The sequence below is a fragment of the Notechis scutatus genome, chromosome 1 (genome assembly GCF_049901735.1).
Source record: "Notechis scutatus isolate UNSWTSFEM ecotype Mainland chromosome 1, rNotScu1.2, whole genome shotgun sequence".
In the NCBI taxonomy this organism is placed as follows: domain Eukaryota; kingdom Metazoa; phylum Chordata; class Lepidosauria; order Squamata; family Elapidae; genus Notechis; species Notechis scutatus.
In genome coordinates, this window is record NC_142009.1 from 30,373,227 (window position 1) to 30,391,713 (window position 18,487).

An 18,487-nucleotide genomic window follows, 5' to 3' on the forward strand; every position below is an offset into this window, starting at 1 on the left:
ACTTCAGGCGCTTGGGTCAGAAGCTCCGTGCGTTTGCCCTGGTCCTACAGTTTCGTTCTTCCCGCCTGAACATTTCAGGATTTCACCCATTTCAGGGATCCTACTAAGCGGGCCCTCATGGTCTCCGCAATCAAACATCTGTCTGATATTAAGGCCATCCAACCTGTACCAACTTCACAACGAGGAAGGGGTTTCTATTCCCTCCTATTCTTAGTGCCTAAGCATTCCGGCGGTTGGAGACCTATTTTAGACCTTAAGAGACTCAATCGCTTTGTTATTCACCATAAGTTCAAAATGCAGACTTTACAGTCTATTTTGCAAAGCATCAGAGAAGGGGATTGGTTTCGTCTGTCGACCTCTCGAGGCTTATCTCCATATCCCCATCCATCCCTCATATTCTAAATATCTGAGATTTTGCTATAATAATCAGCATTTTCAGTATGTAGCCCTTCCCTTTGGTCTCGTCTCGGCCCGAGATCCTTCACTAAGGTGTTGGCGGCCCTAGCAGCTCACCTTAGACAGGTTCCCATACGTATCCATTGCTACCTTGACGATATCCTTGTTGCTTCCCTTCCCGACATCAAGCCGAGTGATACTAGCACTACCCTCTCGGTTCTCCAGGCCACGGTTTTTAGTCAATTGGGAGAAAAGTCAGCTTAGTCCTTCCACGCGTATAGCCCACCTGGGGGCTGTGATTGATTCTGTGGAAGGGAAAGTTTTTTCTCTCTCAGGAGGCTCATTAGTATCCATGCAGCTATCAGGGCTATCCGGCAAGCGGGGAAGGCATCTTTGCTCAGTCTATCCAAGCTGCTGGGAAAGCTGGTTTCTTGCATCTCTATTATCCCTTGGGCTCGCTTGCATTCCAGATCCTTGCAGTGGTTCCTCCTACCATACCAGCGTTCAGGAAGGAGCACATCAGGCCTGGTGGTGAAAGTGCCTCCAAGGGTCCTCGCCTCTCTCCTTAGGTGGACTCGTCCATCTGTCAACTCAGGACATCTGTTCAAGGAGCCTCAAAGGATCACTCTCCACGACGGACGCAAGTCTTTTCGGATGGGGGCTCACCTGCAATCGCTATCAGCCCAGGGAGTTTGGTCTCCGGCGAACAAACCCGAAACATCAACTGGTTAGAGCTTCGGCGCAGTGTGTACTTGGCCCTCCGAGCTTTCATTCCTCAAGTGAGAGGCGCCATGTCCTGGTCACTTACGGACAACACTACGACCAAGGCCCACATCAATCGTCAAGGGGCACCCACTCCATTCTCCTCATGAGGAGGCCGGCGACTGTGTCGGTGGGCAGAAGCACACCTACTGTCCATCAGAGCGGAGCACATCTCCAGAACCTCCAACGTCCAAGCAGACTGGCTCAGCAGGGCCACGCTGGACCAAGCAGAGTGGCGCCTACACCCACGCCTGTTCAGGAGGCAGCAGCCAGGTTATCAGCCTTTGGTAGACCTCTTTGCTTCGCCACTCAGCGCATAAACACCACGGTTCTTTTCCCGTTATCCCTCCAACGGTGCGGAGGACCACGATGCCCTGCGTTGCCCGTGGCCTCCCGGGCTGCTGTCGCCTTCCCTCCATTTCCGTTGATTCCCAGGGTGATTCAGAAATTAATATTCGAGAGAGCAGAGGTCCTATTGGTGGCTCCGTATTGGCCCAGGAGACCGTGGTTTTGCGGACCTGCGCAATCTGTCGATAGCCCCGCCGTGGAGGATTCCACCAGAGCAGATCTCTCTGTCACAAGGCCCACTCCTTCATCCAGAGCCTCAATGGCTTCAGTTAGCCATTTGGAGGTTGAGCGGGAAAGACTAATTGAGGAGGGCTTGTCGGCCCAGGTCATTAATACCATTTTGGCTGCCAGGAGACCTTCTACTACTCGTATCTATGATGCAACCTGGAACAGTTTTTGTAAGTGGTGTCACAAATCATTCGTCGATCCACGTTCTCCTTCCATTGCCCAGATCCTGACCTTTCTGCAAGATGGCCTAGATGGGGTTTATCACCCAATACCTTGAGGAGGCAGGTCACAGCTCTCTCAACGGTGGTGGCTGGCGGCCCTTTCGGCCCTCTTTCCCACCACCCTCGAATTAAGGCCTTTCTTAAAGGGGCTTCCAACTTGCGTCCTCCAGTGGTGCACAGGTACCCGACATGGGACCTTAACAAGGTTCTCTTGGCTTTGACTAAGCCTCCATTTGAGCCTCTCAGAGAGGCAACACTTCAATTTCTTACCTTTAAAGTAGTTTTTCTGGTGGCAATAACCTCAGCTAGAAGGATATCTGAAATTGCAGCTCTATCCGTGAGAAAAGATCTGTGTATTTTTCATCCTGATCGGGTGATTTTGAGACCAGACCCTTCCTTTCTACCAAAAATCAATTCAGCATTCCACAGGGCACAGGAGTTGGTCCTCCTAATTTCTGTCCAAAGCCTTTGCATGAAAGGGAAAGACAGTGGCACACCCTCGATGTTCGTAGGGCGTTGCGTATTTACATCTATCGCACACGGTCCATCAGGAAATCGGAGTCTCTGTTTCTGTCCTTTCAGCCAAAGGCGTTAGGTTGTAAGGTATCCCGTCCACAGTGGGCCGTTGGATTAGAGCCACCATATCCAAGGCCTATTTGGTTCAGGCTCTTCCGGTCTCTAGTGGAATAACCGCTCACTCTACCAGGAGTGCTGCTACATCAGTTGCCTGGGCCACTCAGGCTTCCATTCTTGACATTTGCCGGGCTGCCACCTGGGCTTCCCGTCACCTATCATACGCCACTACAAGATTGATACCTATGCTTCAGCTGAAGCATCCTTTGGCAGGCGAGTCCTGCAGCAGGTGGCGAGAGATACCCAGGAGATTCCGACCCAGACAGAGTCCCGCCCGTAGGACACACATGCTTTGTTATGTCCCACTCTCTGGATGCTCGCAGCAGTTCTACGGAGAATGGGCGTTGGTTCTTACCTGATCGCCTCTTCTCGTGGAACTGCGTGGCATCCAGCCCCCGTTTTGGTCCGTCTGGTGGGAATCCTTTTTGACCAATGACGTTGTGTATATAGTTGAGTTTGTACTATAGTTAGGATTAGAGGGTGTTTTTGTCCTCTCGTCTTCGCAAAACTGGGGAAACGCAAGGAGGAGTCACGTGGAGGAAGGAGGAGCGTTCCCTAATTATAACTCAACCTGTGAGAAATGAAGACTGGAGCACCTCCCACTCTCTGGATGCTCTACGCAGTTCCACGAGAAGAGGCGTATCAGGTAAGAACCAACGCCCATTATCTGTGAGCAAGTGTGCACAATGAGCAAGAATAGTCATTGTATTTATACTAGTCTCTTTTTAAATAATATATTTAAATAATATATGGATGTATTACATGGCAGCAGCTGTTAGATTTTTAGGGATGATCCTTAAGTATGGAGGGTATTCATTCAATACATTTCAGTAAATTAATCATTCCCCATTCATTCAACTGTGGAGATATGCTCACAGGGTAATGGATTGCCTATTAGTTATTGTAACTCTTTGCTTTTGTCTCAGGTTCTGAAATTTTGTTTGCGTCCTGCAACCTTCTATTTTCTCTCCTCTTAAAGAACCAGCTATTCTTCCTACTGTATAATGATTTAAATTGGACCCGATGCTGCCTTTTATATTGTTTTACATGTATTAGAAACATAGCTCATGTGGAGTTAGAAAGGGATACTTAGTCCATTGAGTCTAAACCGCCATCTTGTAGTACCAGAATGTTCACATTGAACTGGAATTTGTTTTCCTATAATTTGAATGCAACATTTTATGTCCTGAACTTCAGAACAATGAACAAAGTTCCTCACTAACTTTGCATTTCATTCTATTTGAAGAGTACTATTCAATTCTTCACATCCACAATATTTTCTTTTCAAAGTTATACTCTGAGAGCTAATGGGATATAGTTATTACACCGATGAACTACTATGAGGAAACCCAGATTTTAATCTGTGTCCTCCCCCCCCCTCCATCCAATCATGACTGGTTCTCAGAGGCTCCCTTGACAAGTCCCTGCAGTTTTCTTGGCAAGATTTTTTAGAATTGGTTGGCCATTGCCTCCTTCCTAAGGCTGAGAGAAAGTGACTAGTCCAAGATCACCCACTTTGTGTAGGCACAACTAGAAGTCCCAGTCTCCCGGTTTCTAGCTTTAACTGTTCCATCAAACTGGTCCCCAGTCTACCATAGATATTCCCTGAGTAAATTTTTGCCCATTAATATCTCTCAGCCCAATATAAGGTTGCTTTTTCTGGAGTTAAAAAGAAGGGAGACACCTTCATGTGAGTCATCTTGATTTCTGCAGGAAAGCTGAATATAAATCGAAATGACAAAGATGATGATCATCATTACAATGTTCCTTCAATTTCCTCCCCCATAGGATTTAATTTCTGATTCCTGATAATTTTTATTGCTCCTCTCTGACACTTTTGTTTTCTGAATTCTGCTGAAGTTTTAAGAGATTATAAGAAGGCCTGAAGTCTTCTGATCTTCACACAATCATATTTGGAGGCACTGTGCATCACTCTGTTTGTGAAAGCTAATCAGTTTCGCACCTTACTCCTTTTGCTCTGGAATTAGTGCATAGTATAATACATTCAGGTAGCCCCATAGTAAACATCTTGATTCTTTTTGCAAGAATTATTGTAATTTTTTTTGCAAGAAACATTATTACTGAGCAAATGAACACGTAGGAAAAGCTTCATGTCCTAAGAAATCCTTTTGCAAGGGACCAACATATCATTCTTCTCATCACCACTGAAGTGATGAGTGGTGCCACCCCTTGGTTGTCAATTAGCTCACACATCCTGCATGATTGGTTGCCTGAGTCACAAAGGTTTGATTCACAGCAGTTTTTGCTGTCTTGTTTTAAACAAAACAATAACAAAACACATCCTTTTGATGAACAGATGCAGAAGCAGACCTTTCTCCAATTCTTTTCCCTGTACCACTGTAGACTTTGCACTTCAAAAATAAGAGCAGCTGTTTCCCCATGAGCATTTAATTTCCTTTTTTGTCCCCAATCACTAGTGGCCTTGATCCCAAGAGAGAAAATTAATATGGACGAAGGCAGTGAATTAAATTCGTACCTAGTGATGTTTCTAGTTTAGAACCTTTCTAAACTGTGCATGTGAAAATACAGTGAATATGGAATTCCAAAGAGACAAGCAATCACCATTGAGGATGATGTCCCTTTGCCTTGTGTTCACAAAAATGTAAGATCATAACAGGGTGTGGGAAGCAATCTTCTATTCAAGAAAAGGGGCCGGATAAATAGTAAACAGTTTATCAAAGCCAGATTTAATTAATTCCCTATATGGTTCAAAACTAACTTAGTCTTATTGGTCCCTTACAGCATAATTAATCATCAGTAATAATTTATTTTATGTGGAGTCCTGAAGTTAAATATGAGCATAGCAATTCATTAAGAAAGGGATAGGAATTAATGACTTCTAAAAGGTTTATCACAAAAAAACCAGAAAAGATTTATTTAAAGGCTTAATGATTGATGTATATAGTATTTTATCTGTTAAACTTGGGAGTGTAAATTTGTGCCGAGTCCCAACAGAAATACCGAAGCTGCTGTTTGATCATTTGCTAGTGATTAACAATCTTTGAGGGGAAAAGATGTAAGATATAATTTTTCATTTATATTCTTGATAAGATTCTAGTCCTCAGTGAGCAGGAAATCCTACAGCAAGAATTAGGACTACATTTTATCTTTGTACATATTAATGAGTGCTTTGATTTATGATAACTTTGAAATTGTTATACTATGAAAGAACACAAATTCATTTTCTGAGCAATGATCCTTATGCAGCCAAACATGCATCTCCAATTCTTTTCCCTGTACCACTGTAGACTTTGCACTTCAAAAATCTGCAACAAGGTAAGGGCTTGAAAAGTATAGACACATTTTGAAAAAAAATAATTATAAGTAATGTATATAATTTATAAATAATTATGAGGGAAGCCAACCAAACTCATTTTGGCGAGTGAGATCAGGAGCGTATAAATTTAATAAATAAATAAATAAGGAAAAAGGAAGCCCCCAAACAGGCAATTAGAGTTAAGCTTATTCTTCAATCAATAAATCCTGATCAATCATTGACAGTGGAAGGTAGAAGAAGGAATTAAATTGGAATATGGTAGAATATCTTGGAAGAGGGCATGACTAGCTAGAACTCTAAAGAGGAGAATTTCACGTTGCTATATGCAGATTTTCATGCAGATTTTTTTTATTTTTTTTTTGGAGGAACATGAGATTCACAAAGTGAGGTAAATGAAAGGACTATGTTTAGAGGAAAGCCCAAAATTGTAAATTGTAAAATAGATGTTATAAAGCCTAAAACATCCATTTTGCCTCTAAAATCTCAACAAACATCCTCAGATGCCAAAGGCTTAAATGTTTAACTTCAAGAGATATTGGAAAATCACAAATAGGTCTCCAGCCACTTTTTGTACTGATCTATAATAACATGTATGGTAAGTATCACTCTGATAAGTTTGCATGTTATCTGCATATGAAATGAAACTGATATGTATTCATGGTTATGCTTTGTGTGGATGTTACATTACTGGGTCAGTTTTTCCTCTACTTTAGGAAGCTTTCTGATATTTAGCACAAACACAACCACTGGCAAATTGAAATTTTTCTTTGTCTTATTAAAATAGACTAAGGATATTACATATTATAAGTGTGAAGTTAAAGATGTATTTTCAATAGGGGCTTAAACAGGAACTGGAAGGCCAGAACTAAGCTGAAAAAAAAGATAATAAGTGGGGAAAAAAACTAAGAGAAAAATTGAGAGTGCTAATTGAGGAGGGAATTTCCACCTAAATTATTGGGAAAATTCCATCAAGCCCTGACTCTGCCAAATTTAGTCAGATATGTTCTGCTCTATAGTATTTTAAAATAAGTAAATTATGACATAAAAATAAAAAGTACCTGGATATGGATTTTCTAATGTATTGATATTGTGCCATTGATAATGTACTATGTTGACTTTTAGCAATCACATATAGTTTTTCTCTATGATGGCCTGTCCCTAACCTGGCGTTTAACTCAAACATTGCTGAAAAAGGAAATGGATGCCACTTAAATAGAACCCATGGTTATGACCATATATTTATGCACATTCCCAACATTTTCCTAGCAGTGTATACAATTATTACATTCATTTTCCTCATTTTAGTTTAGTTTACTTTATTGTTATTGCACCTCATACAACAAAATTAAATACCATCTTCAGTGTACATTATGGCTATGAAAATAAACACAAACACACATCCTTCACATTCTATACATAGAATTGAAAACCTATGATATTGCATTAATATTGCACTATACAATAGAATTCAATAGAGTTACTACCCTGGGATAGATTTTCAGCCTATTTGTCCTTGTGTTTATTATCCTGTACTGTCTGCCAGATGGTAATAGTTCAAAAAAAGGGTGCCCAGGATGAGAGATAGGTCTTTGAGAATGTTTTGAACTTTCTTTAGGCAGCAGGAGCTATAAAGCTCTTCCAAAGAGGGGAGAGTGATCTTCTGGGCAATGATGTTAACCCTCTGGAGTGCTGTCCTATCTGCCACTGTGCAATTGGCAAACCATGCACAGGTGCTGTAAGTTAAGATACTCTCTATGGTGCAGTGGTAGAAGGTCACCAGCAGTTTTTCATTCAGTTGTTGGTTGGTTGTGGAAATGGATGTCACTTAAATAGAACCCATGCCAAAATTGAATTGAATTAATTGAATATTTTTGTTTTGCTTCCCTGCTCCCTATTTAGACTATTTGTTGGATCGTGTTTATTTCTATTGATATGCTGAAAGTTACATTTAATATGAAAAAAGTGGTGCGCCCACCAACAATAAGGTGTTCTGCAACATTTCAGAACTAATTTTTTATTATGCTCTTAGTGGTTACTTCATCAAATACTCCAAAGGTGTATCAAATATTCCAAAGTTGTAAACCAGATGAAGGTTTCATTTTACAAGAGTCCTACTTCATTTATTTTTTTGGATGGTGGGCAGCATCGTCATACAATGCAATCTAGAAGCAAAAATAAAATAGGTATACTGTTATTTTGATTTATAGTGTTAGGAGCTATTACTATGGAAGTACCTGAAAAAAATGCATATACATAAAATACATAACACTGTATCTATACAAACATTATTACATTTGGAATTCACATTATATCACATTTTGCAGGGTTAGCTCAAAAGTTTACCCTTTGTTTCTAATTCAGTCAACATTTTTTGAGACATTCCTGAATGAATTTTTTGTATCTGTTTCTGGCTATGAAGTTCTAATTCTTTTGTATTTAATTGTTGTGCCATCAAATATGACCTCTAAAATAAACACATTGAATAGTTCCAACACATGAAGTCTGTGGTTTTGCTATAACTTTTCTGATCTCTGATCAGGTGCCCAATTCCTATAATTTTCAGTTTGAATATGACTTAATATTTTGCAAATCTGTGGAAGAAGGTTGTACATTTTAGAGTGTGAGTACAACAAATAATACAATTCACTAAAGACATTGTGGGCCAAACTGTTGGCTGGGATGTGAGTATATAATGGTCTGGCTAGCTAACTAATCAAGCCAGCATACAGCTGCTATAAAAATGGAATAAAGAAACAAATAAACAAGGCAAATTCCATGACCACAATCATTAGGAAGAGAACTAAAAATGGGATTGTCACTACAACAGTGCCATTAAATATGTGTGAGAGGCACATATGTTAGATTATGTGTAGTTCTAGTTACTATATCTTAATGATTATTACAGTGCTATGAAGAGTGAAAAAAATTAATAAAAATATTAAGGAAGTGGAAGAACTACTTTATGAAGGAAGGCAACTGCATTGGCTTTTTATAGCTTCAAAGCAAAGGATAAAGAAGATACAGTATGTATGAAATCATAAATATCATTGAGACAGGTATATCTTTCCTAATGTTAGAACTCAAGACCATCCACTGAAACTACATTCAGAGGAATTCAGGACTAATAAAATGAAATACTTTCATATGTGTTGCATATACTAGAATTTATTACCATTTGTTGGGATAATGGCATTAAATTTAAATGATTGTCAAAAAATTGAAAGGAGGATAAAATCCTGTTCAATGAAGATAATATTATCAATGGCCACTAAAACTGATAGAAATTTGAAATTCCAATGTATACACAATGTGTTGCAATAATGTTGCTAGGAAGTAACAATGGAAAGAAGCTACTGCTCTGTTCAGGTTTGCGATCATTACAACTCTACAATTCCCAAGTTATCCAGTTGGCCATGGAACTTTGGATTGGATGAGCCTATGTTTATCCCAAAGGTGAAATTGAGAATAGGTGCAAACTGAGAGTCAATGCAATTGAGAATCTGCATAGACGATGAGCCCATGGATTAACCAATTAGGGTTTTATATTCTTGTGTTTTTAAATTTTGATCAAGGGCAGCTTGACACTTGGTTGAGTTATCCTGTATTATAACTCCCATATAACAAATTTTGTGTGTTGCCACATACTTATATATGATTCATTTCAAGTACATATTGTTTGAAGAAACAACCCTACCATAGTGTACTGTATACTCAAGGATGAATTGAAAATGGATTAATTATAAAACGTAAAGCATTGAGAAACCATGCCATCTTCATATGCACAAAGTCTTATTGTATTACATCAGGAAACCATTTAAGATGAAACATCTCAGGATTTGTTTTATATTCTAATGGTTATATTGCATGTTGAAAAACTGTTCCCTAGCTATTCCATACTTTATTCCATGAGGAAGAATTATCTAAATTTCATTAACTTCCTCCTCTTGATTTTGCTTCTGCTTATATTTAAGGAGAAAGATCAAATGTTTAGTATTTTTTTAGTTCTATCATATCTCAGTTCTCTTTTGCAGTAGAAGTAATGTATCCTTTTAGAACTTATAATTGTTAATTTGCTGGGTGTAGAGCCTTTTCAATCATACTGCCTACTCTTTGGACCATCATCTCAGACAGAGACTAGATTGGCCCCAACCCTTCTGGCTTTTTTGCAAGACTTAAAGACATTAATTTGTCACTGGGTTTTAGGATCAAGATGCCTGATGAACTCAGGAAGTGGTTGTGTTAATTTGCTGTTGGTGGTTTTTTTAACTTTAGTTGGTAATTGTGTATGTGTATTTTTTTAAAAAAATATTGTTTTAAGTTTCTATATATAGTTCTTAATTTTTAGTTTTTAATTGCTTTCAGTCCTCCACAGTTTTAATATTTTGATCTGTTTGGTTTTATATTTTAATATTATTTTATTTGTAATTTTAACTTGATTGGGAGCTCCTCAGAGTTGGTTAGAAAATGGGTGATAATTTAAATGTGTTAAATAAATAAGGTCATGAATTTTAGATGGATGGTCACATAAACTGAAATGAATAAATAGTTCTTAATTAAATGAAAACAAGAGATTAATTTGAACTTATTTTTAAACCAGAAAATAAAAATTACTTAGTATTGGAAACAATTCTAGGTAGTAGAATTATCCCTTACTTTGTGGCTGATTAGAGAAGACATTCTCACATGGACTAAAAAAAATCAATCTAGCCCAGTAGAAGGTAGTTTGTATTAATAAATTGTGCTCTTACATCCAAAATCACTATAGCATAGTATCTTTCATCTCCTATTGAGGAATCTATCATCATTATCTTTCATGTTGAAGGATACATTTGACATTTATTATATGCTGCATTTCATAGTAACATAGTAGTATTTTTATGTTTATCTCCTGTTAGGTATGCTCTAAACTGAGCTGGAAATTAGCCTTAGATTGTCCACAACTGTTTGTTCTGTTGTTAAAAGACTTGGGCAATCTTGTCGTTTGAGATCCTTTAATTGTTTGTGCCAGGCAAAGACATTTGAGACTTTTTACAGGCCAAGTTATACTATACGATATATGTCAAAACATAATAATGCATCAAAATGATGTTGTTTGGAATTAATCTAAATTAAGACGGAAACCTGTTTATTACTGTGAATGCCACAGTCAGAAGATAGCTAGGTGACTGAACAAATCAGTGATTTTTTTTTTAGCACTGAAAAAAGTGACAATACAGTAAAAGGTAGAACTGGGCATGGCAGATTCCTTAAGTATTCAAAGAGAAGCACTAGGACATTTGAAAAGACAGGTAATTATTATAGGTATAGATAGTTAGGGCTATGTCAAATGTTTCCTAATTTTTGTGTCAACATTTGACATGGCCAAACACAGGACTATGTTCTTGGATGTTGCCCCAATACATCCTGTTACGAACTAAGCAAACGCGTTCGTTTAAAATCCTAATAGTTTTACTTCCACAGCAGGCTCGTAATCCTGCACTTCTGATTGGCCCGCGAATAGCGAATCGTGATTGGTCGTTTCTGGCTGATCTAATTGGCTGGCAGTGGGTCGCCTCCAATTGGACGCTTTTTAGAGCGGTAAACTCAAATCATTGGTTGTTGTGACAGCAGCCAGCTCTATAAAAGAGCTGCTGCTGCCCTAGTAATTTGCTCTGTTCTGAAGTCACTATTAAAGAGTTGAGTCACTATTCGATGTCTCGTCTCCGTTCCTTGCGCCCACTCTTCCAGAGCAAACACTGGCGACGAAGGTGGGATGCGGAGACGATAGAGCTGACTGAGCACTCGCTGAAGCACCAAACAGAGCACGTGGCTAAGAGCGCACCAACAGCGGCAGAATGACCAGCGGCACTATACCACCCGCTCCATTTGACCTGGCTAACGAAGACTGGGACTCGTATATGGACAGGTTCCAGATGTTCCTGGAGACCAACAATCTGAAAGATGCTACGCCTGGCAAGAAACGAGCTGTATTCCTAACCCATTGCGGGCCTGCCGTTTTTAAAATGGCTAAGGCACTTGCAAAACCAGCGGAAGTCAAGACAATGGATTGGGATAACCTCGCGCCTATCCTTCGGGCCCATTATGCACCCGCGGTGCCAACACTCATCCGGAGACACGAGTTTTACCAGAGGGACCAACAGGAGAGCGAAAGTGTCGTAAAGTTCATCGCTGACCTGAGGAACCTAGGGGGACTCTGTGGCTTCGCAAACCTCGAGGAAGCCATGAGGGATAGAATTGTTCTGGGTCTAAGAGACCCCACGACCCAGAGCAAGATCATGGCTAAAGGGGACATCGCCCTCGCAGATGTCATCACCGATGCTACTGCAGCAGAAGCAACCAGGAAGTCGGCCGCTCGAATGCGCCGCACAAACGCACTGCACCGCCAACTCGCCAGTGATACTACGCCTTTCTCCGAGACACACACAACAACTGCTCACCACGAAGACCTCGAATCCTCGTCTGATAGCGAGGAAGAGGAGGTCAACCAACTCAGAGCGCGACCAGCGAGACCAGTGGAGCCAGAAACCTTCACGTCAATGCGCAGGTTGCGGAGCCAATCACCCGCGATCTGACTGCAAATTCCACGATGCACTCTGCCGTTCCTGTGGGAAGCGGGGCCACATCGCAAAGGTCTGCAGAAGCAAGTGAGGGTCTAGTCCAATCCGAAGAGAAAGCAACTTCCGCCAGACAACAGGCAGCCCACCTGTAAATCGGGACCACATGAGCCACCAATGGAACCACCACCACTACAGAAATCGAGCACCTGCTACGTCAGCTAGACGAGAAGAAGCGCATCAAACCATTACCATCGGCCACGCCTCATCCTTGGATGCGAGAAAGATCCGAGTGAAGGTCACCATTGAGAATCGCCCATGTGTGATGAAAGTCGACTCGGGATCGTCCCTATCAATGGTCTCCTGGAAAACCTTCAAACAGCTGATCCCTGACATCCGTCGCCAGGACCTCAGCACTCAAAAAATCATATTAAAGGACTACCAAGGAAACAGAATTCCCGTTGTCGGGTCCAGCCACGTCCAAGTGTCCTTCAAAGACCACACCACAAGTCTACCTCTTATACCATCGTCGATCGAGACCGGCCCAGTTTGTTGGGTTTGCAGTGGTTCACCCCACTGGGAATTGAACTAGCTGGCATCCACCAGACCGGAAGCAAAGACTGGGAAGCGGGCCTCGTCCAGGAGTTCCAGGACGTGTTCACCGAGAAGCTAGGCAAGTACAAGGGATCCCCCATATCGTTTAGCCTCAGCCCCGATGTTGCGCCCATACGCCTTAAGCCTCGTTGAGTGCCCTTTGCACTCAAGCCAAAGATTGATGAACAATTGGACAAATTAATAGCCCAAGGTGTGTTAGAACCGATTGACCACGCCCGATGGGAAACCCCGATTGTAACACCCATAAAGCCTGACGGATCGTTAAGAATTTGTGGGGATTACCAGGCCACCCTAAATCACGCGCTTCAGCAGAGCGCTTATCCTGTACCTGTGGTCCAACATCTTCTTCACTCCCTGGGCGGCGGAAAAATATTTGCAAAATTGGACCTAGCCCAGGCATACCAACAACTACCCGTAGATGCAGAGACTGCAGAGGCCCAGACTATAGTCACGCACAGAGGTGCGTTTAAGTGTAATAGACTCCAGTTCGGAGTGAGTGTAGCACCGGGCATCTTCCAAAGCCTGATGGAGAGACTATTACAAGGCATAAAAGGGGTCGTGCCTTATTTCAATGATGTCTTAATAGCCGCCCCCACTAAAGACATATTAGAAAAACGACTCAGAATGGTCCTCCAGAAATTTAAAGACGCAGGCCTAAAAGTAAAGAAAGACAAGTGTCAACTTTGTACTGAGAGGGTTGAATTCCTTGGGTACCTTCTTGACAAAAAGGGGATCCACCCTACTGAAAAAAAACTAACCGCAATAAAAAACGCCCCAAGACCTAGGAATAAAACAGACCTCCAAGCCTTCCTGGGACTCATTAACTTTTATAACATCTTCTTGCCCCAGAAGGCGACAGTAGCTGAGCCCCTACACAGACTACTCGACAAGAAGGCTTCCTGGGTCTGGGGACATCGGGAAGAACGAGCATTCCAGCAAGTAAAAGATCTCTTAACTTCAGACGCTGTATTGATGCAGTATAACGAGACTTTGCCTTTAACTGTCACCTGCGACGCCTCACCATTTGGGGTGGGAGCTATTTTGAGCCACGTCCTGCCAAATGGAAATGAGGCACCTATTGCTTTTTTTTCAAGGACTTTATCAAAGACTGAAAGAAACTATAGCTAACTCATAAAGAGGCTCTCGCTATTGTGTCTGCTATCAAGCGTTTCCATGAATATGTATATGGAAGACCTTTTGCCATAATCACCTATCACAAACCATTACTTGGCATTTTAGCGGGAGACAAACCAACTCCCCACATCTTATCGCCAAGAATGACACGTTGGTCAGAGTTTCTAGCCGCATACGATTATCAACTGCAACACCGCCTGGGGAAAGCCATTCCCCACGCTGACGCCTTGAGTTGTTCTCCGCTACCAGAAGCCATAGATGATCCAGCTCCAACCCTAACTGCACTCCAAATTGAAACTCTTCCTTCACCACCACTGACTGCCAGAGACATCGCCGCAGAAACAAAGAAGGCTCTTGTTTTGGCACGAGTCCTCACCTGGGTGCAACGAGGTTGGCCTGACAACGAACCCAACGACACCTTTGCGCCCTTCAAAAACCGACAGACTGAACTGTTCTCTCAAAAGGGCTGCATTTTGTGGGGAGACAGAGTCATCATCCCTGAGAAGCTACAACATAAAGTCTTAAAACTGTTGCACGATGGTCATCCAGGCATCGTGCGAATGAAGGCACTTGCACGTAGCTACACGTGGTGGCCAGGTATAGATAAGCAAATAGAAGCCTGGGTGGCCACATGCAACAAGTGCCAGGAAATTCGCGCTGCCCCACCAAAGGCAACTCCAACTGAGTGGGAAGCACCTCGTGGTCCCTGGTCCCGTATCCACATCGATTTTGCGGGACCCACCAAAGGGCACACTTTTCTTATAACAGTGGATGCCTATTCCAACTGGCTCGAAGTCCACAAAATGAAAAGCACCACCACAGAAGCAGTCGTTAAAAAATTGAATAGACTATTCGCTACACACGGGTTGCCGGACGTTTTAGTCTCAGATAATGGCCCCCAGTTCACTGCCCTGGCATTTGAACAGTACCTAGCAGACCGGGGTATCCGCCATGCTTTAACATCGCCAGCTCATCCTGCGGCCAACGGCAGGGCTGAGCGAATGGTCCAATTCATAAAGAAGACCTTACACAAGATGGAACATGGGGACATTGATGACAAGGTAACCAGAATGCTTCTCCTTCAACACATCACCCCACACAGCACCACAAACAGAACCCTGGCCGAACTCCTGATGGGCCGGAAACTTCGCTCACACCTTGATCGCCTACACCCTACTTACACGCCAGAAAAGCCCTTGGGGTCCAGCAGCAAGTGTCGTGCTTTCAAGGTAGGCGACTTGGTCTTTGCAAAAAACTTCTCAGGTGACCCATTGTGGGTCCCCGCTACCATAATTCAACTCACGGGCCCTAGATCCTACCATTTACAAACTGTTGATGGGAAGTTATGGAAGCGCCACATAGACCAGCTTCGCTCCAGACTGGCACCTACCCCCAGCTCAACCCCTGACTCTCAAACCAGGGGGGGAAGGGAAATCGAGGGGGCCGAAAAAGAAATAGCAGACGATCCGATAATTGAAACTCATCAGTCTGCACAACCAACCATGGGATACTCACCTTCCAATGGAGGACCAAGCCGGGTGATTGCCTCGCCGTGAAGCAGCACCGCCATAGAAGCAAGTCCAAGGAACCCGAATGACAACATTGACAGAAGCGGAGATGACAGCCCCGAGTCATCCAACGGAGCAGGGGGACCATCTTTACCACCCAGCTCAGCAAACAGCCCACCGGAACCAGAACCAGGACAGAAACTGGTGGAACAGCGCAAATCAAGCAGACAGGTGAAACGACCTGCCTATTTGCGAGAATACGTCACCCCACCCCTCAGACGGAACCTAGGGGGGAGGGGTGTTACGAACTAAGCAAACGCGTTCGTTTAAAATCCTAATAGTTTTACTTCCACAGCAGGCTCGCAATCCTGCACTTCTGATTGGCCCGTGAATAGCGAATCGTGATTGGTCGTTTCTGGCTGATCTGATTGGCTGGCAGCGGGTCGCCTCCGATTGGACGCTTTTTAGAGCGGTAAACTCAAATCATTGGTTGTTGTGACAGCAGCCAGCTCTATAAAAGAGCTGCTGCTGCCCTAGTAATTTGCTCTGTTCTGAAGTCACTATTAAAGAGTTGAGTCACTATTCGATGTCTCGTCTCCGTTCCTTGCGCCCACTCTTCCAGAGCTAACACATCCTCTAAATACCATTTTCCTCTATCTCACATTACAACTGAATTTGGCCAAGGAAACCTATATGACTTTATTTGCAGTTTCTATCAGTGTTATTTCATCAGAAATAGCATTACAATGCTTTTTTTATGATATTGCAATGTTATAAACAAAAAATATATTTGTTTTCATAGCCGACTTCATCAGAGGTGATACAGCTGAGAACAGTGAGGCCAAGCTAAAAGCAAAAATCAATAGAGGTTACAAGAAACTTTGCTGAAATAATATGAGTTTTGTACCAAGCAGCTGTTAAAATGGGAAGCACTTTGATAATAATATTAAACTAATAAACTTTGTTTTTTAATTATATTAAACTAATAAACTTTGACTTTATTCTGCCCACAAACTATGATATATGATTATTATTAAATGTCCTAGCAATTTTCTCCAGCTCAACTCCCCTGCAGTGAGCTGGCAGGGATGGGCAACCTTCAGACACCTGTCACTACTAACTATTTATATGCCACTTTCAGCAATGGAGAAAATTGTGCTGAGAAAAGTCTATAGCGATTCTCAGTCATCCAGGTCATGGTTGTTCCAAAGGTGCTTTTTCAGGAGGCAACTGGTCTTTCTTGTTTTTTTCTTTTGAAGACATTTCACTTCTCATCCAAGAAGCTTCTTCAGCTCTTCCCAACTATCCTGTCAGAGCTGAAGAAGCTTCTTGGATGAGAAGTGAAATGTCTTCAAAAGAAAAAAACAAGAAAGTCCAGTTGTCTCCTGAAAAAATCCCTTTGGGTATGCTGAGAAAATTTGGCAGAATCCTTTTCTGTTTACTTTAGAAGAAACTGGCAAAACATGTGTTAATCTAGATTTATATCGTAGATGTAACATATCAATTTTCCTTTCAAAACTGAACCCACTCACTGCCTAAAAAGTAACGGACAGAACTAGAACAAAAAGGAATTGAAACTATCTCTTGCCATCTCCTCCTGGTCCCCCTGGTCACCCATGTGATCTCATGACTTTATTGCCATGCCATGCAGAGCTACAAAAAAATGAATCAAAAAAGTACAGCTTCCTAATGGAATAAAGCATTGCCATTTCTGAAATTTACCAGAAAAAGTGGCATGGCTTATAACCGTTAATCACCAGTCTTTTCCTGTCCACGTATTTTTACTTGTTTAACATACTGGGGAATAAAAAATCCATTTTTGTGCTGGTTTCAGTGATTAATATTCCTGTTTCTTATTGTTTCATTGAAGGCAAAACTGGCCATACTGAAGTTGTGCGAGTGGTATTTCAGCCAGAAATCATCAGCTTTGAGAAACTGCTCAAGGTCTTCTGGGAGAATCATGACCCGACACAAGGTAGAGTGATGAGTGAGCCAGTATTTAATTATCTTACTAATTACAGCTGGGATAATTAGTGTTTGAGCTGCTTGGAAGAGATGAACCTTGAAATCACACCACAGCTCAAGAGTATGATTGCAGGCATTTATTGATGGGATGGCAAGCATGAGGAAGTAGAATTTCACAAGCCGCCCTCCTCCCCACTGCTCCCAATAGATGTCTATGCTGTGAAAATTCCCACAGAGAGACTTATAAGACAATAGCAATTCTTCTCACCTTTGGATTATTATGCCTTCTTCCTTAATGGAATCTCTCTATATACCTTTCAAATTAAAAGTCTTCTTTCTACATAACTATACATTTGATCATTTCAATTATGATGTTGCTCTGTGAGTTTGATCTATTTGATTTTTATTTTTTGCAGTACCTTTTACGTTGAGAGAAAAAATATTGAGGTGTTTAGAATAACAATGTGGTGGGCAGTTCTTTTAATCTCTGTAACGAGTTCTTTCTCTGTAACGAGTTCTTTCTTGAAGGTGTCTGCAGGTTACATATAATATGCATTAGCATGACGGAAGCAAGAAAATGTTTTAGTTTGGCACCTTTTCAAAGGGTAAATACTGTCATGATTTCATGATGGCATGAACATACATTTATGGCTAAATCTCCAACTTAGTGTGATATTTAATATAACAATTTTTTTTAAACAAATTTTATTGATTTTCAAAGACAATACACAAACAAACAAAACATAAAACATAAAAACATAAAACATCTTTTCTGAAAGCTGCTTGATCCCGGGTTACATCTCTTCGTACAGACACGTACAGAAA

The 18,487-nt window shown here is 41.6% G+C and overlaps 1 protein-coding gene across 2 annotated transcripts in view; it reads left to right on the top strand.

The window, feature by feature from the left end:
- Positions 1-18,487, top strand: part of MSRA (methionine sulfoxide reductase A) — a 218,792-nt gene that overhangs the window by 100,303 nt on the left and 100,002 nt on the right. Inside the window, exon 4 of one of the 2 annotated variants that reach the window (XM_087960326.1) lies at positions 17,568-17,672. The exons of the other annotated variant lie outside the window; for it this stretch is intronic. Within the exon in view, the coding sequence (XP_087816452.1) occupies positions 17,568-17,672 (105 nt within the window). The remainder of the gene's footprint in view (positions 1-17,567; positions 17,673-18,487) is intronic. 2 annotated transcript variants of the gene reach the window in all.